The sequence below is a fragment of the Tetrahymena thermophila genome (genome assembly GCF_000189635.1).
Source record: "Tetrahymena thermophila SB210 genomic scaffold scf_8253887, whole genome shotgun sequence".
NCBI classification, from domain to species: Eukaryota; Ciliophora; class Oligohymenophorea; order Hymenostomatida; family Tetrahymenidae; genus Tetrahymena; species Tetrahymena thermophila.
In genome coordinates this window covers 135,413-158,412 of record NW_002475959.1, presented here as the reverse complement: position 1 = coordinate 158,412, position 23,000 = coordinate 135,413, and the positions used below count along the sequence as shown (strand labels likewise).

The following is a 23,000-nucleotide window of genomic DNA, read 5'->3' as shown; positions in this document are numbered from 1 at the left end:
ATTTTATTCAAAAGAGGTGAAAAATTTTTACAGAAAACAAAATTCAGTAAATGAAAATTAAATAAATACTTACTTATATTTAATATTTTTTAAGTAAGTAAGAGAAATACTTGAAGGATTAAAAAAATATAAATTTTTGATTTTAAATATAAAATACAATATATAATATTTAATATTGAGCATCATTTGCAAAAAAAATTAACTTAATTCAGAGTGAATGAGGTTTCTTAACTTGTAAAAAGATCAATTTTTAAAGAATTTTTAGCTTAGCTATTGATGATATTGAGTATTTATATATTTAAAAAAAAATCCTTATTAATTTTGAATTTTTTAATAATAAACTTTATTTATTTTACTGAAAGCTAAATAAATAAATGTATTTGATAAAATATCTAAGCTGGGTTTAGAAAAGAAAGATTGATATTTAAAAAGAAAAGAAAGAGCAGACTGAATAAAGAAAATTAGCTTTATTAACTTTTATTCTTTATTCTGTTTTGTATATTTTTAAAATATCCTAAAATTTGTTAGTTGTTTTCTAAATTTAAAATAATAAGGTGTAAATATACTTATTTTTGACATTAAGTTATGATTTTAATTTTAATATGTAACATTTACTTTTTTATATATTTTTGATTAATTGACTAGTTTAATAAATAGCCACAAACAATTTTTTATCAAACATTAATTTATATAATGTGATTAAATTGTTTAAGAATTTTATTGATTTCTCAAACAAAAATTAAAACGCTAAATACATTTTTTAACTCTATTTGATGGTTCGATTATTCAGTATTATTTCTTTTTTTATTATATTTTTGTTTTAAACAATTCCTTAGTCAGACATTTCTTGAGTGTTAATTCATTTATTTATTCAATAAAGTGATTGGAAAAGTAAAATTTTTTATAGAACCTAAGTTTAAATTTAATCAAATTTTTAACTAAATCATTTATTATTTATTTTCATACATCTTATTGTGATTGTTTAAGGCAAATAAAAAAATATTCCTTTCTGTTTAGGAATTAATTTGAATGTAATTTAATTTTACTTTATTTCTCTTTAGTTAAATAGAAAATAATATATTTAACCATTCAATATCATTTTGTTGTATTGATTGTGTGTTTTCTCATTATATTTATTATTTATAATTAAAGAAAGGTAACAAGAATAGTTTGTTTCGAAATTTTTTATTAAAATCTATAAAAAACAAAAAAAACTATCACTAATTGCTAATATTAATTTTCAAAAATTAATTAATTTATCTATGATTGATAAAAGGAGGATTTCAAAAAGTTCAAGTCAAAAATAGCTTCAGACGACATAACAAAATATGAATAAGCAATATAAGAAGTTCAATGATCTCATTTGTTCTTATAAATCTCCGATTCTTAACTGTTTTTCTCCTTAAGAAAACAAAAATTAAAAAAGGAAAGAAGGAGATGATTTCCGATAAACAAAACTTAATAGTCTACTGCCTAATGTGAATCATATAAACACGACAACATCTTCTTAGATCTATAATTCAATTGATAACAGATTTGATGAAGAAGATAAATATAACAATTCGCAAATTTAAAATTATTACGATGAAGGATTTTGCAATTCTAAAAGTGGTTTCAATACATAGAATACAAATTCAAACAATCACACTAGCTTCTCAAAAAGTGCAGCTGAAACCATTAAATTATAAGAAAAGTAAATCAAGCACTTGAAAATGATGAACGAGTATTATGAAATATCTCTTAAGCAAAAGGATTAAATCTACAAAATGTTAGTATTAGAAAATATTAAGTTAAAGCATCAAATCCAATAATTAGAATAGCAGAATAACAATAAAGGCATATCTACTTCAGAGTCACATTTACTTTTTAAAAAACAAAAGGTTCTACTTAATGATCATTCATAGAAATCTCCAAAGTAAAGCTTGATTCAATAGATGCCATCACAGAGCAGTAAAAATAATAAATTATTGCAATTAATAAATATTATTTTAACCTCATATTTTCTATCAAAGAATATAATAAAAATGCAATTTAATTAAATAATAAAGCCATCTTAGCTTAAAATTACAATTTATAATTATTTGTTTAAAAATTAGAAGAAATAGAAAACACAAACACTTCTTAGGCTTCTCAAGGTTTGATTACTCTTGATAAGTAAAGTTCTGAAGTAGCTGTAGAATTTCCGGAAAAAGTTGAGCTTTACCAAAGAAGATCTTCAAAATAAAAATTAACTTTTATTTTTAAACCTCCTAGAGTAAGCAATGAGCAATATAGCCAAGTTCCTTATAAAATGAAAAATGGTTTGATATAAAAAAACTCTAACTCAACTGAACAAACTTCTAATTTTGTAAATGGTAATAAGGAAAAAAGCTTCAATGTCAGCAACTTCGGTAACAGTAATAATAGCAACAACAATTAAGAAGACAAAAGTGATAAATAATAGAAGGAAAAGACTCCACCAAAGATTTAAAACTCAAATTTAAAAAATCATAGTTTATAAAAGACGATTAACTTCAACGATAAAGCTATTATAGTAAAAAGTCCGATTTAGTCTTCTTCAAAAAAAAAGAATTCTAATAAATTTTTCCCAAGCGAAGAATAAAACTAGAATTATTTAGGTGTAAAAAATAAGAGCAATAAAGTTATTACTAACTTAAGTGAAAGTTTCAGAAGAATTTCTGATTATCCCTTGTAAGATGATAATGATAACTAATCATAGTAGTTCAATTAATCTTTCTTAAATGAAACTCCTCATGGTGTTAATAGCAACAAAACAACCTTTGATTAATTTGATGATGCTGTAAATGTTACTACATCTAATTTTTAACCAAAAAAATCAGAAATGAAGGCTAATTTTGTTTCTCATTCGACAGATTTTGCCTTTATTACTTAGCTCCTTGAACTGAAATCAAGTAAATATTTTCAATCATTTGTATCTCTAATACTCATTTATATTTTTTAAATATAAAATTGATTGTTAATTTGTAATTAAAGTAATTTATTATATTAAAAATTTAGAGCCATAAGATAATTTGAAGATTTATAATGAGAATAAATCAATTTAATACATTAGATAAATGCTAAACGATGAGAAAAATTTAAAGAAAACAATTCTCAATTTATCTAAAAACACTTTTGGTCAATTTTACGACTGCTTACTTTATACTTTGGAATCTTCTGATTTATTCTTCCATCTTACTAACAAACTAAAAAACTTAATTAATGCAATTATAAAGATTCACCTTTCTGTTGAAATAAATGAAGCTTTTTCAATCATAGTGAAAGAATGTTGCAATGTTTTAGAATGTGATCGTGCTTCTGTTTTCTTAGTCAATCCATAAACTTCTGAACTTTGGACTAAAATTGCTAAAGACTCAGGTGTAATAAAAGTTCCATTTGGTCAAGGTTTAGTAGGATTTGTAGCTAATACTATGAAACCTCTAAATATTTTGGATGCTCATAAAGACAGTAGATTTAATCCAGAAATAGATAAAAAAAATAATTATCTCACAAAATCTGTTCTTTGTGTTCCTGTTATAGACTCAGATAAAGGGAATTTAGTTGGTAAATTAAAATAAATTAATTCACATTTTAAATTAAATATTCCAATAAATAGGAGTAATGCAAGCCATAAATAAAAACGATGGGTTTTTTACAAAAGATGATGAGGGATGTCTTCAAATAATGGCTTATCATGCTATGAATGTTTTGCGTACTTCTATTAGTATTGATTAAAAATAGAAGAATCAAAGCATGATTAAAAATTTGCTTCATCTTTCTATCAAATTAGGAAATTGCATTACTTTAGAAACACTTGTTTCTAAATCGAGAAATATGATTCAAAGCTATTTGGATGTAGGAGAATTTAAAATATTCTTGGTAGATAAAGAAAAATCTAAACTTTTCACTATAAACTATTAAAGTAAATTATTAATTATTAAAAAAACGTTTATTTAAATATTTTTTTAAGATGAAAGGGAAGAGTTTGAATTAAGTTGTGGTTTGATTGGCCATTGCCTTTCACTAAAACAAGATTTAACTATTGATAATGCTTATAATCACACAAATTTCAATTAATTAGTTGACATAAATACAAGTATGCCTCTATGCATGTACATAATTTGGGATAATCCAAAGAAGAAAAATTAAATTCTGGGAGTTATTCAAGTTATAAATTAAGGAGGTATTCACAACATTGGTTCTCCAATTAAAAACACTGTTAAATTTGATACTCACCTTAAATTATTTTGCGAAATAATTGGATCTTAATTAAAAAAGTTTTTAAAACCTGAAAGCACTCATTATCACTCTTAACTTTCTTTATAATAAAACAAAATAGAAACATTTTAATAAATATAAGAATAAAGAGAAATTTAACAACAAATGATAGTATGAACTTAATTTAGTATATTAGTTACATACTTTTCTAACATTATTTTATTTAATAATTAATTTATTCAGAGTTAAATAAATTCATATCAACTTTATTTCATTTGTTTGAATTGTGATTAAATTAACTTTTTAATTAAAATATTTGATTTCTTAAAAAACATCATAAAAACTATTTATATTTTGTGAAAAAAATTTTTTATTTTATGAAAAGAGTTTTTTAACAGTTTATAAGATCTATGATTTTATTTTTTTGTTGTTTTTACAAATAAGCTTAAATAAGAAGCTTTTTGGTCAAAATTTTTATGATTCAATGATTTTAATAAGATTTCTAAAAAAATATTTGTTTTCTTTTATGACTTTTGGGATATTGATTAAATATTTAAGCTTTAAGAAATTTTAATATCATTCACAAAATTGGTCTAAGCTTTACAGTGATTTTGCTTTTTTATAAATATTTACTATCAGTATTTCACTCGTTGATTTAGATTAAGCTATGATATTTTTTCACTTTTGATATATCTAATTCATATGTCAAGCATTAAGGATTGAATCAAAGAGACAGGTTATATACCTTATTATCTCCATAAATCTCATATTATAAAATTTTTTCTTATAAAACTCTTTAATTAGTTTAATATGAAATAAGATTGAGGGATTTGATTACACTTTTTTAATTATTTGATTGTACTTCGAGTTTAATTTAAAGATAAAATATTTATTTTTAAAGTTGTAATTTACTTAAATTAAATTTTTTTTAATAATAGCAAAGTTTATATCAAAACAAAAAATAAATATAAGATTTTATGATCTTAATTTTTTAATGGGTAATTTTATAATAAAATACTTTTACACAAATAAAAAAAGAAGTTAAGTCTTTTTTACTTACAAAAATAAAGTCATTCATAATCATTATGAAAATGGATCATCTTCTAGAATTTGAACATTTAAAATAGATTTTGGCTTTGGTCTATCTCTTCTCCTAGATTCCAAAAATTACTAAATATCACTAAGATCTTCTAATGTTTAAGGGTCTAGTTTTTCTCTTTGTGGAAGAGAGGATCTTGGAATGTTTTATTTAGATGAGTCAAGGAAGTTATTAATTTATGTTTAAGGAGAATAAAAATTATTTCCTGAAACATCTTTTCCTTATTAGGTATTTTAATTCATATTAAATTAATTGTCAGCATTGTTTTTTATTTATTGAATTCTTTTAGGCTGACCTTAATCTATTTATGGCTAATTTAGTTATTATCCTATATTTTGATTTGAGTTCTATTTTTAAAATGCTTTTTAGTACTAAAATTTATTTTTATTATCATCATGATTAAAATCTTATTCAGGATATTATTTTACTAAGTCTTAACTATAATTTTAATCTTAATTTCCAAAGGGGTCTTCAATAATATATTTTTATGGTTGTGTTAACTATGCTTGCTATTCTTTTTCCAATTATGAATTTGATAATTTTGACTTTTTATAATTTTTTTCTCCTTAAAACTACCTAGATTACTATTATATTCTTTAATATTATTATTCATTTTAAGGTTAATCGTGAATATCTAATTTTTGATTGAACTATTTTTATTGTGAATTTTATTGTAAATTTGGCTATTTGTTTATTTAATTTATAAATTATTCATTATATGCCTTTTACGAATTTTCATCTTTTGAAATAGGTTACAAATCCTACCTTTAATTTTTTTGAACAGTATTTAAGGGTAATTAATTGTTTATCTTTTTATATTATATAGGAATTTATTACTATTGATTTGCTTCATTTTATGGTACATCACTACCTTATTAATTTAAATTTTATTTATTAAACTTGTTCTAAGGGTTTCTTGTTTAATTTTGTACTGATGGGAAATTATTCTTTTCTTAGTTCTGATATTATGGATTTAAATGATTATCCTAAGAAAAAATCAAATCTTCTTGATCAGATTGTGGCAATTAATTATTGAAATTTAAAGGTTCTTCTATTAAATTATTCTTTCTATCATTTTCGATGGGATACTATTATTGTTAAATTTATTATTATTATTGCCTATCTTAAATAAAGCTATTGTTTCTTCTATGTGAATTATTGTTGTGATTTTACATTATATTTTAAGGATCTACAAAATTCTATTGCATTTTATTAACATTTTCATAATAAGGCAAGTTAGTAGCTTACTTTTAATTTTAATATTAATTAACAATTTGGTCGATTTAAACTTTTTATGGATCTTATTACCCTAAATTATTCTAGTAATTTTCAAAATTACCTTTATCATAATCATAACTACTTGGTTTACCTGAAAATTGCTCTACATTTTATAATTGCTATGGTTAATTATTTTATTTATTGAATTAACTATGATTAATTAGATTTTCTGATTATCTAGAGGTTGGTGTTTATTAATTCAAATTTTTATTCTAAAGATTTTATAATGATGGATTTTAAGGCAATTATGATACTTTATTTTAAATTGAATAAGGATGATTATTTAATTATTGATTAGTTTAAGGACTCTTTTCATCTTAATACACTTTTTAATTATTTTTTTAAGAATAATTTAAACTATTATTATCTTGATTTTTAATATTTTAGTTAATATTTTTAGGCTATTACTGTTATTATTCATCTTATCTCATAAATTACTTTGAATTCTAAACATTAAATGGATTTTAACCTGCCCTTTTATTTTAATTTGAATATTGTGCAAAGTCTATACCTTCAAAATCTAAAGGCTAGTCATATTATTGATTTGATTAAGCCTATTAATTTTGTTATATGAATGGTTATTATTAGGAAATATGTTTATTAGATTTATTTTATTAGTTTTATCTGCTTGAATTCTGATTATTTGGAGTTTCTTTCTTTAAATTTTAGTTTTGAATATTCTATTCATAATCATCTTAAGCTAATTATTAAATTTCATTCTAATATTTCTATGGATAGGTGCTTAATTAATTATTTCTTTAATAATATTAATCATCTAATTATTACTAATAGTTTTAATATTACTTAGAGTTGTCATTACATAAATCTTTAACTTTTTATTATGGTAAGTCAGCAATTTGTTAATTATGTTAATCAGAATTATAACTTAAATTTTAATTGTTATCAAATTAATATCTCTCTTTTTATTAAATTATTGGTGATGAATCTTATTATTATGTATTTATATTCTTTTTAAGCTAAGACTATTATAATTCTTACTCTGCTTTATCATTTGAATTGTAGTATTCTGGTAAATCTTAACCATCATGCTTCATATTTTAACGATCTAAATTCTATATTTATTCTTATTCAGCAGGTTTCTATAATCTTGTAACAGAATTATTATTATATTTTATTGGATTAATTTAGCTTGCTGTCTATTTAGGAATTTATCTGTCCTAAATTGTATTTTAACCTTATTATTAAGGATAATTCTAGATATATTATTGTTAAGGGCCTATTTATTAATTTATTTATGGGTATACACCTTATTTCTATCCAATTTAATTTGTATTAATAATGTCTACTGTATCTTAAATTGGTTGATTTGCCTTTTACTAAGAAAAATTTTAATTCAAGCTTTAATTTTTATCTTTAATAATTTAATTATTTGAAGGTAATTGATTTTAAAATTTGTACTCTACATTTTATTTTTAATATGGATTTTAATCCATGAAATCATTGTTATTTAGATTATAGGAGAGATCTTGATTGTCATAATTAATTGGTTCTTCATTTAATTTCCTCAAATTTTACTGGTTAACAGGATTTTTTTATGAATTGATATTCTAGCTTTGCTAAATTTACCTATTTTATCTATTTATATCTATTGGTGCAGAAATTTCTTATTATAAATTATAATCATTAGGGTTCTACTAATTTGCTGTATATTCACCCTATTATAAGTTTTCTCTATTATTTTTGTATTAATTTTATTAAGGATATTCATTCAACAGATTATTACTAGCAATATTTTTTTAAATTAAAATAGGTGTGCTACCTAATTGTTTATTTTAAATTTAATCTTAATTTAAAACATCATTTTAACTTTTATTCAAAATTGATCCTTAATAAGCACTTAAATTAAATGTAGGATCTTAAGATGGTCTTTGATTTTCTTGTTTAGCCTAATAAAATGGATTTTACATTTCTTATTAATTTGTGTATTATCCAAAATTATTAGGTTTTTAGTTTTATTCAAAAGATTATGCTTGCTTAGTAATATTTTATTCTTAATTAGCCATACTTTAATTTTATTAGACATAATTATTTTATAAATTTGCTTATTTAGGTGTTTCTTACTTAAAATTTTTGTTTTTGCTATTTTGTTATTATTAATTATTAACTTGCTATTAAAATTAATTCTATAAATTTTAAGGTTCACCTCCTGTTAAACTTGATGAAGACAGTTATTTCTAATTTTTATTTTCAAAATAATTTTAGCCTCTTTAATTTCTTGAGTCTGGAGTATTATTTAACTTATAATCTACTTAGGCTGAAGAATTATTTTATATGATTGGATTTTAATTTTATTATATATATTAATCCTAATTATTTAAAGGAAGATTTTGCTAATAATTTTAAATCTATTTATTTAAAGGATGTTCTTACTGATGTAAATTTTATGTGGAAATATTGGATTTATTTTAATTATAATCTCTTTCTTAAGCAGCAAATTATTCATTTATTTCTTTTTATTAAAATTCATCTTATTTTTAATCTTTAATTTATTTATTTAAATTACTCTGATTTAAATTAGAATTTTAACTATTTTAATCATATGTGTCTTCGTATTAAGGCATCTATTAAAACATTTAATTTTAAGATCCTTTTTATGCTTTTTATTAAATTTATGAGTCATTTTGATTGCTTATCGGCCTCTGATACTGATTAACATTTGAAAATTAACTATTTTAGCTTTAAACATTCGGCTACTAATACAAATTTTAAATATTTTAAGGTTATTAACCATACTTAATTTTATTTCCAATATTTTAATCCTTTATTTAGTTTTAATGTTCCTCGTTTACTCTATTTGGTTAGCTTTACTAAACTTCATTATAATTATTATAAATAGGATTTTGATAGATTTAATTTTAATTCTAGGGTATTTATTGATTTTTCATGTTAATTTAGCTATTAGACAATTGATCAGGAGTTGTTTATCTAAAATTTTAAATACTTCTTTGTTAATCAAATTAATTTTATTAGGGTTCCTAATATGGATTTTGATTGATTTAATTTTAATGCTAAGGTAAAGATTGATTTTTCATATTACTTTAGCTTTTCGACAATTGATCAGGAGTTTTTTATCTAAAATTTTAAATACCTCTTTGTTAATCAAATTAATATTATAAGGGTACCTAATTCTTAAGATAAAATTAATCATCTTAACTGTTATCTAATTATGTATTTTAATCCTATTGATAAAAATGTAATTGTTATTGTTGTCTTTAATTATCATTTAATTATTATCCTTATTGTTATTATTATAGATCGCTTTGGTTAAAGTTACTTTATAGAATTTTATTATTTAGTTAACTTTAATTTTATTCTCCATTAATTGATTTTTAATCGCTTTCATAATAATTAGAGTTATTATCTTCTTTATCAGGATTTTAATTTTCTTATAAAAATTATTGATATGACTGATTTTATTGCAACTATTAATTATTTACTTATTATTTTTATTTTTTTACCAATTCTGAATCATCTTCATCATTTTAATCTATTTATCTAAAATTTTGTGAATTTTACTAAATTGGATTTTAAAATGAGTTTTTTTAGTTTATTTATGCATAATCATTACTTTATTTCTCTTAAATTTGATGTTGAAGTTCACTTTATTTAAATATCTGCTGTTCAATATTATCTTACTTTATTTATTTTTATATTTATTAATTTTAATTTTGCCATTTTTATTAATTATCTAAATTATTAAATTAATTGTCTTTGTTTTCTAAATCTGGTTTTTAGGAATTTTATTAAATATAATTTTATCTGTATGATTATGATTAAGGAGCCTTACTTTCATTAACTTCATGGGATTGATTTTATCTAAAATTATCAGACTAAGGTTTAAAATTAGAATCATTTGCAGGTGTATTAAATCCCTATTAGAAATTTTAGCTTGACATGTATTATTAATTTGGATTCCTAAATTAGCTTTATTATTAAGTTTGTGGCGATTCTATTTAACTATTATAAAAATATTATGTAGCATCTTAATTTTCAGGTAAAAAACTAGGCATACGATTTGTTTCTAAATTGGGAGTAATTTCTAGTGTAGTTGATTTTTATGTTTAAATCTTATTTTATTAATTATATATTGGAGATAAATTCAAATCTAAAATAGGTGGGATATTGCAATTAATATTAGAATTTTTATTATTTTTATCAACTAAATGAGTTTAGTTTTAAGTATCTTATAATATTTCATTTTATTGTTGTCTTTGCATTTATTTTTATGAATCTTCTAATTGATCATTTTTTTATTATCCTCTATTACTTGCATCATTTTTGTTATTATCATGCCCTGAATCTAGATAATGCTATTACATATACTTTATAGAATCTTCATTATTAGCTTAACTAGGTTATTGCTACTTAATATAATATTATTATTATTAATTTCTGCTTTATATGGTATTATCTTGTAAGATAGGTTTATCTTCTACCAATGATGAATCCTCTAATTGATTATTTTTTTATTATTCTCTATTACTTACATCATTTTTGTTATTATCATGCCTTTATTCTGGATAATGCTATTACATATATTTGTTAGAGTCTTCATTATATATTTAACTAGGTTATTGCTATTAAATATAATGTTACTATTATTGATGTCTGTTTTGTATGGTATTATCTTTTAAGATAGGTTTTTCTTCTACCAAATTTTAATTTTGATATGGAATCTACTAAGCATTGTTTTATTTAGAATCTTATTAGATATATTATGGCAAAATTTAGGAATATTATTAATTTCCACTATTCTAATTTCTAAAAATATGCTAATTACTTTCTTGAGGAGTTAGTTAATTATCTTCGATCTAATTAAATCTGCTGTTTTAATCATTAGAAAATTAATTATTCAATTAAGATAAGGGCTATTACTATTAATTAAAGTGCTACTATTGATTTCTGCCTGTATTATATTCATTTAATGGTTATTATAATTAACTTTAGTTATAATTATGAATTTGGCTATTTTATTACTATTAAGCCTATTTATATTTGGGTAAAAATTATGAATTTTAATCAGGCTCATATCTCTGATTTTAAAATATTTATTATTCTTCTTAAACTGAAGTTTCTTGGATTTCCTATTAATTTGGCCTATTATTTAAGTTTTGCTATGAGCTTTATTGGATATTTTAATAATTTTTTTAATTTTATTTATCTCTATTAGTTGATTCATTATTTTAAAATTATGGTTATTGTACTTGCTGAATAGGATTTGATAATTAGTTTCTAATTTTGATTTGCTGATCAAAAGGGATTAACTAGTTTTCTGATTAGTTATGATCTTCATAATAATTTTAAATATCTTATGGCTGCGCATTTTAAATTTATTAAGGTAAAATTTATAAATTTTTTTAATGATCATTGGCTTAATCTTAAAATAGTTATTACTATTATTCTTTACCAATTTTTTAATTATATTACTAAAGATTTTATTAATAATGAGGACTTAAATTATTTTAATTTTAAAGATAGGGTAAAGATTCTTCCTTTTAACTATTATCTAATTCTTGTATTTAATGTTAATTAATAGGATAAATTTATTATTATTTCACTTAAATAGGTTAAATAAATTAATTTTAATCTTTCTAGGATTTTAGTTCTTGATATTAATTTTCAAAATAAGGATTTTAATTGCTATTATTATAAGCCAGTTCATAATTTGATGGTTAATTTACTTATTTTAAATTCTCACTTACTCGTTAATTTTGATATTACTACTTTTATCTTTTTATTGAATCTTAATTTGAATTATCGTTATAATCAACCATTTAATCATTCATAATTTATTGATTAAGAACCTAATTTTAGTTATCTTAATTTAAATAATTGTAATCATGTTCATTTTAGTATTTCTAAAACTCTTATTACTAGAGAATAGGCTCTTAATAAGTGTTATCATACAACTCTTAGTTTATTTAACTTAAATTTTAGAGATTTTAATTTGCTTGTTATTGCTGATTGTGTTAAGTGTTATTGATAGGATCTTTAGCTTATTATTATGTGTTTTAGCTTGAGTAGTTATTACTTTATTTTTAAGGCTATTTCTATTGAATTTAGGGTATTTAATTCTTGTTAAAATTTACGATCTAATCTGGATAAGAGCCATATACTTAATGCTGAGAACTATTCTGTTTTTATATGGTATTATTATCAGGTATTTTTTGATTTTAATAATTAGACATATTTTATTAATTTCCATTATTTGTACTATTTTATTTCTTTGGTGATTCTAATAAGCTATTATTAAATGATTTTTCGCTTTTAAGAGCTTGTGATGGTCTTACCTAGTTATCAGGTAGAAAACTTATCATACCATTATTTTCTATTTTAGGAGTAACTTCTTAAATAAGTGATTTTTATGATTAGATCCTATTTTGTTTGTTTGAAATTGGAGATTAACTTAAATCTATCTTTGGTAAGTAGCTTTACAATTCAGGAGCTTTTAAGTTAGTTTAATTATTATTTTATTATACTTCTTCAATGTATTTTTTAGGATACTGAGCCATATCTTAATTTTATTGTTAAGGTTAATTATTAAAATTATTCATATTGTAATTGTTACTATCTTAGTCTTAATATTATTTCTTTTGATTTTAATAATATTAATTATCTTAACTTAAATTATTTCTTGAATTAAGTTATTGATTAGCATTATTCAGTAACGAATCATTATTTATTTAATCAAATTACTTTGGAAGAATATCTTAGTTATATTGTTTGGATACATTGTTAAAATTGTTTCTATGATCTAGCATATTTTCATTTGGTTAATAGTCAACTTATAAATTAGGCTACTATTGGTTAATTAAAATTTTTTACTAATTTAAACTTTGATCGCTTTCACCAAATGGAGCTTATGAATTGTTAATCTAATTTTAATAATACATTTAGCTATTTTCCTATTATTAGTCTATATTATATGGCAATGACTAAGAGTTATATTGGGTATCACTATCTTATGCTTAAAACGTTTACAACTTTTCTTTAATAGGAATAGTTTTTTTATTTTGCTAATACAAATTAGATTATAAATTAGGATTTTAATTATTTTATTGATTAAGTTAATCCTAGTCTCTAGGTATTTCATAGTTTTATTAATTGAGATATTTCTAATCATTTTATAATTATTACTGATAATTATTTTAAAGATTATCTTAAACCGGTTATTATTAATTTTTAAATGTATTTGATGGTATCTAATTATTTTTCAAATTTTGTTGTATAAACAGAGCATTTTATTGAAAATCTCCTTATTAACCTTAAAGAATTTATTATTTTTCTTAGATTGGACTATTTTGATTTGTATACTAACTTCTATTATTCATTTAATTAAAGTTTTGTTAATCTTCCTAGTGTATTTATTGTGGTATGTTAAATTGATTTGGATAACCTAATTACTTATTTTAACCATAAATTTAATCTTATTAAGCATTAAGAGAATTAGGCTATTGATAATTATTAGTAATTTGTTATTAAATGTTGCCTTTAATTAAAGGAATATAGTTATCTTAATCATAAAATTAGTTTTCATACTAAGCTTTATGGTTTTATTGGTTTTAAATATTATTTGGTATTATTTCAGAAAATTTCTAATTTTCACTACCTGATGCTTAAAAGGTTTATAATTTTTCTTAATTTACTGTATTTTAATTATTAAATTATTAATCATAATTGATACCAGGATTTTCTTATTTTAAATTTTAAATTTAAGGATAATTTTGTTTTTAATATTATTATTTTTATTATGGAATTAGCTAATTTTACAAAAAAGATTCTCCATATTGATATTAAGAATTATCTAATGGTATTTAATTTAAATACGAACATTCTTTTTAATCATTTTCGATTTCCTAAAATTAATCTACATTCTTTGGTTAAATTTGCTAAAACTGATTTGGTTAGATAGCTTTATTTTGATTTTATTGTTTAGAAGGATCTATAATCTTAGTTTATTTTGTCTAATTCAGATCTGAATTGCAATTATTTTAATTGGGTTCTATATTAAGTAGTTGATCATCATATTAAACATCATCTTATATTTGAGGTTAGGCTTATTATTAATATAATTATTTTTATCTTTTTCTTTAATCAAAATCAGCATCACCAAAATTATCAATCAATCTTTGATTTTCAGGATTTTATTAATACTAAGCTTAATTATAATTTCCTTAGTTTTGTTAATCTATATTCTTTTAATTCTCATTATTAAAATAATACTGCTAATTTTATTATGCTTAATAATATTCCTGAGGAGTATAAGTATCAATACCTTCGTCAATATTAATATTCTAATTTAAAATTTATTGCTATAAATTTTAATTTATTTTATTTTGATTATATCTTTAAGGTTCTTTTGTTTCAGATTATGGAATTTGAGTTTGTTTTGATACAATAGTCTGACCATCAATAAAATTAATTGCTTATGGTAAAAGATTATATGGATTTGCCATAGGATTATCAAATCCTTTTTAATTAGATTATGTAGGAATGTTTTGTTTAATTTACTGCCTCTGATTATTTATTTCTTGATTAATAGGAAATTTTACTTAGTCTCTATCATTATATTGCTAATTAGTTTAAATCTAATTTGCCGTAACTTCATTTTAAGGTTATATATCAAGAGTTTAATTATTTTTATTCCATGAAATGTTTGGATTTTATCCTTATTAATTATTTTAGTAATTACTCTTATCAAATTATTAATTTGGATTATCCTGCAAAAATGCTTTTTGCATTTAATCTACTTAGTTTTGTATTTCAAGCTCAGTTTGTTTTTCGTATTCATCAAAAAGGTTTTAGGGTTAGATTTAGCTTCTATTATTTTATCTTAATTTTTAATTTTCTTAGTTATTTGCTTGGTTAACATCACTATAATTTTTCTAATTTGATTGATTAGTATTATATTAAATGTTATCAACATTATTAGGGTATTACTGATTTTAACTATTGAATTGCTATTACTGCAAATTTTATATTTTCTAATTATAACCTTAATCGTTATCATTTACACCTTATTTGTTAATATAATATTATTAATCATTAATATTGTTAATTTATGGGTTCTAAAAAGCATTTATTTAATTATTAATTGGTTTAAATTTTTCAATATTTTAGTTTTAATATTAATCAGGTTAAATCTATTACAAGTTTGACTTGTTTTAATTTTAGTTTAAACTGTTTGGACTTTATTTATTTTACTGACTAAGATTATTTGATAATAAATTACTCTAACCACTCGTTAAAGAATTTTAATTTAAAATGCTAGGAGGAGACTTTTGTTAATCATAATTCTATACCATATCATTATTTTATGCCTATTAATTATTTATTTCCAAATTACTTTTTTATCTTTTATTAGGGTACAATGTCTGTTAATATTATTACAAAATTTGTTACTACTCTTGTAATTTTTAAGATTATTGATTAATTAGATTTTCAGACTTATCTTTTGAATTTTCCAATTAATTATTGTATTAATTTTAATTTTAATTGTATGAAGAAAGAGGGTTTTGCATGTTATAATCATCTTAACAAATCTATTTGTTTTAATCATCGTTTTAATTTTATTAATATTAATTTAAATAAATTTATTAGTCATTTCCTTAAATTTATTTCTAATTTCTTTAATAACCTCTTTCTTCTGTTTTGCTCTAATAATTTTCATTTGGTTGCAGCTCATTAATTGATGGATAGTTTGAATTTTATTTATCTCCTTCATTTTACTAAAACCTATCAATATTTTACAAACTTGCTGATTACATATTATTTCTATTATTTAAATTGTTAGGAGTTAAAGTACTTTAAGATTTAAAAATACTTGGGTTATATTTTTACTAGAATAAATTTCTAGAATAAGGTGATAAGCTAGAACTTTATCTGCTATTATTATTTTATCTTTAATTATTTTTATCTCTACTAGAAGGATTTTTTTCATCTTATGAATTTAAGTTATTTAATATTGATAACTAGCTGATACTATTGGATGGATTCTATTAAAGAGGATTTTCCTACTATGACAAAACATTAGATAAATCAGAAACATCAAGTTCTTAGAATCTAAAATTGTTAAACCTTTGAGATTACGCTAATGAGCTTTGAGATTTAGGTGTCATTTACTAGCTTGAATTAAACTTGAAAATTTGCATATTCTTATTTAAGTTATCTACTAATTCCTATTGATAAATATTACCATCTCCAAAAAGTTTGTTTGATAATACATCATAAGAATTATCAGGACTAAATTAAGGTAAATTTTCATCTTAATCAATTTAATCATTTGAAGGATATCCTTTTACGTTTTACTGTTGTTACCTGATTCTTAGAGCCAATGAAGTTGAAGACTTTGGAGAAACTGAACCATTTCTATTTTATATGGTTTCTGTTTATTAATTTTAGTAATTAGCTTCAGGTACTTACAAAGAATTGTTGTCGTTATTTAAATTGTTATTATTATTATTACTTCCTCTCATTATTTACATAATTTGTTAAGGAGTTAAAAAAGGAAGCTATGGTTTTCCAATAGGCTCTTTATAAAATTCGTCTTATTGTTACTAGTTTTAGTTATTGTTAGCAGTGTCAAACATGCTTTTATCAATTTGACTAAATTATCCTCTTAGTGAAACTGGAGTTAGTGGTTGCATTCTTATTTAACTCACCCTATTTTTGTTGGGTTTTTCTTAGCTTCGGTTTAATTAATCTTTTTATCTTTGATTATTATCATTCTAATAGTTATATTGGTTTCCTTATGAATTTGTTGGAGAATTATTTTAAGAAAAAGATTAGTTTTAACTTTGATTTAACCAGCCTTTGATTTGGCTAGGTGTAAAATGAGCAGCTTATAAATTATTTCTAAGTAATTATTAATCAGCATTTTACTCATTTTATAGGCTATTTAACATGAAATCTCTTTGGTTTTTATCTTGAGGAACTTCAAAAACAGTTACTGAATCTTAATCAATAATTTATAAATTTTAAGATTTAGGAGACTAATTTAATTGTTTGTTTTATCCAGCAAATATTTACTAAATCTATTAAGGAGTCATAATAGGTAATTACTACCTCACTGGATATAGCTAATTTCTATTTTATATTTCTAATGATCTCTCTAGGTCTACTGACTACTCAAGTAAACTGTTTCCTACTAATGACACAGGTGTAGGAGGTTATGGTCTTTAATGAGTCTACTTTTGTTATTGTTCAACCTTAGGTTTTTGTTATTGCTAATAAAATTAATTTGCTAAAGCTGCATTATTTTGAGCATACATCAGTTATTTAATCTGATTTGGAGTTAAGTAGTTCATTTATGGTTTACCTGGAGGTGAGTATTCTCTAGATTGTTATTACTATAGTTAAGGATTCTAATTTTAATATGTTAGCTACTAAGAATTATCATTAATTCCCATGAGTGAGACAGGAGTTTATGATTAAACTCTTATTTAGCTTACTCTTTAATTTGAACTAGGATTAAAATTAACAGATGCATCTTTAGAAATCTATGGTTTATCGTCTTGCTATCTTTATTCATTGAAACTTTCATTTTAAATATTAATAGAATTATTGTATTACTCTTAGCTATTACCACTGTTTAGCTTTAAAGAATTGTAATTTCCATCTGATTTGTACTACTATTCATAAATTATAGGTTTGCTCTAACTTTATACTCCAAATTGAGGTTAAGAATTTTATTTTTATTAAAGGTCACTTTACAATTTTGGTAAATCTTCGTTTGAATTTAAATTTTAAAATAGCTTTTAAGGATATTCTATTACTTCACTAACTTCATCATCAGATCTTACAATAATTTTAGGAATGTCAATCTAATTTTTCATCTAATTAACTTAATTAGGGCTGCTATCATTAAAGTACTCAGACTTTACTATTTGATCTCCTTTATTAATCTAATCAAAGAGATTGTTATTAATATTTTCTTGATTTAATTATTAATGTTCAGGATCAAGTTTATTATTAGAATTAGGTATGAATGAATCTGATTTGATGTAATCAATATAATCCTAATCAGGACTTTCATAATTTGAGTAATAATTATCTTGGTCAGTTAGTCTCTAAGGAACTTTCAACTTTTATCCTTGTTAATTCAAATCTTCTAATTAATTGGTTGCTTAATTTTAAGCTATTTAATTCTATTAAAATAAATTGTTTTCAGCTTAAGGTTTTTTAGATTCTAAACTATTCTCATTTTTATCCCTTAAGTTCAGAAATTCGTTATCGTATTCACTATCTTCATTTTAAAGATCACTATGCACTTACTATTTTTCAAAACTATTTTTTTAATTTTTTGATCTCTTTATTTTATTTAATTCGTCTTATTGTTCAAAATCATTTAAATCATCTTTATTTTATTAATCGTTTTATATGTTTTAAATTTATTCTTTTTAATTGTTTTCTAAATTTTTTTGAGACTCATTTTAGTTTTCATTTTCTCTTATTAATTAATCTTTTAGAAGTTGTTTAGATCTTTTGTTTTTTTCATTTTCTTAAAATTCTGGAGAAACTAGACTAGGATAGTTATCATCTCCTTATAAATTATTATTTTCTTCAACACCTTTTTTCTCACTTGGACTAAAGTAAGTATTATTACTAGGGATTAAGTTATCTTGATAATACTTTTATGTACTATTATAGTCAGTTAGACTTGGAGAGTTATATTTGCTATTAGAATTAACAAATGCATCCTATAAAGCTGCTTGTAACTAGTCATATTTTTAGAAATGATTAATTTGTTTTTTCTATAAGTCATCCATTTGATCCTGTAATTTTTCTATTTTATTCAACTTTTCTCCATCTTATTTAAGCTGATTCGCTATCTCCTGAGCATAAAATTTTTTGTTTTCCTCATTTACTTTTTTGACGATCACATTTATTAATGAATTTTAAGAAGAAGATTTATTTAAATCTCCTACACTTAAATAGTTATCAAAGGGAAACCTTAATTTCCTTTTTAAATTAAAAATTTTTTAATAATATTCATAAAAAACAAATAATTTACTAAAAAGCCATGAAAATAGAACAGTATTTAAGTTTTTCACAAATTTAAATCATTTTATAAATCTTTTGCTAACTTTAAAATATTTATTGGTATGTGTAAATGCTTATTTCATTAAAAGAATATGCCAGAGACATGTTTATTTTTGATTGCAAATATCCTTGCAATATCATTAAGCCTTGATTAAGTTTTGCTTATTTAATTTACTTTATATTTTTAACATAATTATTGTAGCTCTTAAATTTTTTAAAGCACTCTTGCTTGATCCTATTTATTAGAATATTTTTAAATTATAATTTACATAAAAAAATTTTTTATTTACTGTTGAGGAGCAGGGAATATCTATTTAAGAATTTAGAAGATATTTTATAATTAAGCTTGTTTGTTGATACTTTTAAGATAATTCTATTTTAATAAAGTAAAAGCTGTTTTCTTTTAATTTTAGAGAAGAGAATTCAATATTTTGCTAAATAAAAAAACCTTATTTGTAGAAATTAATTCTTAATTCATTTATTACATTTTTTGTTGTTCACTATTAATATATAATTTATTCAAAGACATCTACAGAATCATCTATTATTTTTATAATATTTTTTAGGTTATCTTAGCTAAATTTTCAGCTCTTTTCTTGTAGAAATTACTAAAACTGATTATTAAATTAAAGGATTTCTCTTTCAAGGAGTTTTTTTTAAGACTTACTATTTTTTAAATTACTGTTGTCAACTATTAAATCTTATTATTTCTGTTGAGAATGTATTAACTTTTAAGAGCAATTGCAGCCATTGCTTCTATCTTTTTTCTTCTAATATTATTTGAAAATGTGATGTTAATAATTCTAATGGCATCATATTTTAGTTTCTTTGCATTGCTTATGTGAGATTTTATTTTAGAGAAAGCTGTAGTTTTATTTATAATAAGATGCTTTTTGATCACATCAGCTAATTAATTAATTTAAGCAATTTGTGAATTTTAGATTTATTTCACTCTTAGTTGTGATCTAAAATAAGCATTTATTTCTTGAAATCCTTACTTCTTTTATTGTAAAAATAAATTTTCTAAATATTTTATTAACTATTTAACTCTTTAATTTAATTTCTTTTTTGCTGTTTATTGACTTTTTAGCTTATTGAAGGAATCTTTGTAGGTTTATAAAATTTTTTGCTTGAGAAAATTTAATATAAAAAATGATAAATGTTTATATATTGCTTTATTATTTTATTTTTTTAATTCTTTACTATTAGAATATTATTTTATGCTATTGATTGAAATTACCATCATTTAAGTCTATTTTTTTTTAAACATTTATATCAGCTTAGTTAATTAAAGATATTCGGGTGATAATAAATTTATTTTTTAATTATTATTTATTTTGTTGAATGCAATTTAAACATTTTTAATAAACAATTTTCTAGTCAAGATAGCCAAAAGCGTAGATTAAGCAACTTAATTTTTAGAATTTAAATTCAAATTAAATGTAATAATCTTGCTAAATGCTTGACTTAACTTTTTCTTATAAATACTTCCTAATAGTAGAATTACTTTTTCATAGCTTCTTTTTTAAATCTCTATATATCTCTAAATCTAGCTAATGCCCTATCTTAATCTATTTTGCTATATTTTTTTCATTAAATTGATAAAGGCCTTAATAAATATTGCTTTATCCTTCACTTTTGACTAAGTATATATTTTATTTAAGTTATTCACCTTTAATCTCCAGAAGCATTCTCTCAAATTTCTGGCATTTTTCTTCCTCATTACTTTATTAATTTTAAAGAAAAACACACTCTCTTTTTTAACGCGAGTTGTCTAAGAAAGCCAAGCATAAAATGCCCTTTGAATAGGTTAATTTATTCTATGAATGTATTGGTTAAGTAAATTTTTTAAAGTAGCTTATTTTGCCATTCTATATCCAACTTTTCTATGCATCTCTTGCATGCAAGACGACATTATTCTATGGAGAGCTCTATCAACAACTCTGAATAGAGAAAGTAAGGCTCTTTCATAATCTATTTTGAATAATTATAAGTTAATTATCTTTGAAATAATAGATTTAAATTCATTTAAAAATTAAATTATTTACTAACATATCTATCCAATTCTCTGTTATTCACAGAGGAAGGTAGAGATCTTTTGTTTAAGATTTTTTTGAGAAGAGACCTTCTTTTTAAGTAAAGATTAACTTATCTTCTTGGCGAAGGATCTACTCTATTTTCATTATCGAGAGATGTAGAAGAAGAACAACCACTCTTATGGAGACTACCTTAAATATTATCTAAAGCTTCTTCATCATCTACAATAACTAAAAGGCTTTTAATTCCTTATTTATCTCCTTTTTCCTATATTTTTTCAATAATTAATTTCATCTTTTCTATGTTTTATTTTTTGAACTTCTTCATTATTGTTTTTTATGATAAGCCTTAAATATAATTCTTCATCAAAATTACTCGAAATACTACTTCTTTCCAATTAAATTGCTTTCTGAAAATTATCTTACTTATTATTCGTATAGCTCTTTCAAATTCAAAATAGCACATTATATTCTAAAACGAAATATTTGAAAATGTTACACCTTCAGATTTCATTTCATTAAATATAAGTTTTATTTTTCCTAATTCTGAACCAGAATTTTTTTCAAAGGGACTCTTTTTTACAGGTTGTGGTTTCTTTTTAGCGATTGGAGCATTAAAAAGCTAGCTTGTAATATTATATTTTTATCTAACCTAAGAATGGTCTTTTATTTCTTAAAAAGTTTGGAGCTACTTCCTTCTAATGACACATTTTATAACATTAACTAATTTCTATGATGCTACTTTGTGCTAAATTAATATTTAAATAATTCATTTATATACAACTTTAAAATTAAAATGTTTACGATATCCAGATTATTTTTTTGTTCCCTTAGCTAAATAAAAAAATCTAATTAATTGCTATGTTTATGCTTATCAACAACTGACTTAAGAACAGAGTAGATTTGCATCACTTATTTAACATAATCAATTGAAGTTTTATAACTCTTCAATAAAGGTGAGCTAGCAATAGAAGAGTAATTAGATTTATTCTCAGATTTGTCATATTAAAGGTAGTCATTATCGCTTGCTTTGCGATTTGGTGTCTTTATTAAATTAAATAATGTAAGAGATTTATTAGCAAAAATGGAATTTTATAATACAATAAAATTTTAAGATTTACTTTAAAGTCCATTAAATGAATCTAAAATTTATTTTCCTGTTTAATCCTTATAATATTTGTTAATTATTCTACTTAAATCTATTTCTAATGCAATTAATATTTTAATATAAATAAGTATATTTGTTTGCTATAGCTAATTAGATTGATTAAGTTAATGATATCTATGAATTATAATCAAATATATTG

General features: G+C 21.8%; 4 protein-coding genes across 4 annotated transcripts; 2 read left to right on the top strand and 2 right to left on the bottom strand. All coding sequences in view use genetic code 6, as the record gives it.

Moving 5' to 3' along the window:
* The first annotated feature begins 1,241 nt into the window (after positions 1–1,241).
* Positions 1,242–4,508, top strand: TTHERM_00647150 (GAF domain protein). The gene is made up of 5 exons (XM_001027424.2): positions 1,242–1,950; positions 2,097–2,912; positions 3,019–3,564; positions 3,617–3,922; positions 3,971–4,508. Exons 1-5 carry the CDS (start codon positions 1,263–1,265, stop codon positions 4,393–4,395), a joined length of 2,781 nt encoding a protein of 926 aa, XP_001027424.2. The 5' UTR covers positions 1,242–1,262; the 3' UTR covers positions 4,396–4,508.
* A 4,491-nt stretch (positions 4,509–8,999) lies between these two features.
* Positions 9,000–9,611, top strand: TTHERM_000647149 (transmembrane protein, putative; the record flags this gene model as incomplete). The annotated part of the gene is made up of 1 exon (XM_012800928.1): positions 9,000–9,611. One exon carries the CDS (start codon positions 9,000–9,002, stop codon positions 9,609–9,611), a length of 612 nt encoding a protein of 203 aa, XP_012656382.1.
* A 9,222-nt stretch (positions 9,612–18,833) lies between these two features.
* Positions 18,834–19,379, bottom strand: TTHERM_000647148 (transmembrane protein, putative; the record flags this gene model as incomplete). The annotated part of the gene is made up of 1 exon (XM_012800927.1): positions 18,834–19,379. One exon carries the CDS (start codon positions 19,377–19,379, stop codon positions 18,834–18,836), a length of 546 nt encoding a protein of 181 aa, XP_012656381.1.
* A 1,973-nt stretch (positions 19,380–21,352) lies between these two features.
* On the bottom strand, positions 21,353–22,826 carry TTHERM_00647140 (hypothetical protein; the record flags this gene model as incomplete). The annotated part of the gene is made up of 5 exons (XM_001027423.2): positions 21,353–21,360; positions 21,410–21,631; positions 21,706–22,441; positions 22,498–22,737; positions 22,815–22,826. 5 exons carry the CDS (start codon positions 22,824–22,826, stop codon positions 21,353–21,355), a joined length of 1,218 nt encoding a protein of 405 aa, XP_001027423.2.
* Positions 22,827–23,000: the final 174 nt, after the last annotated feature.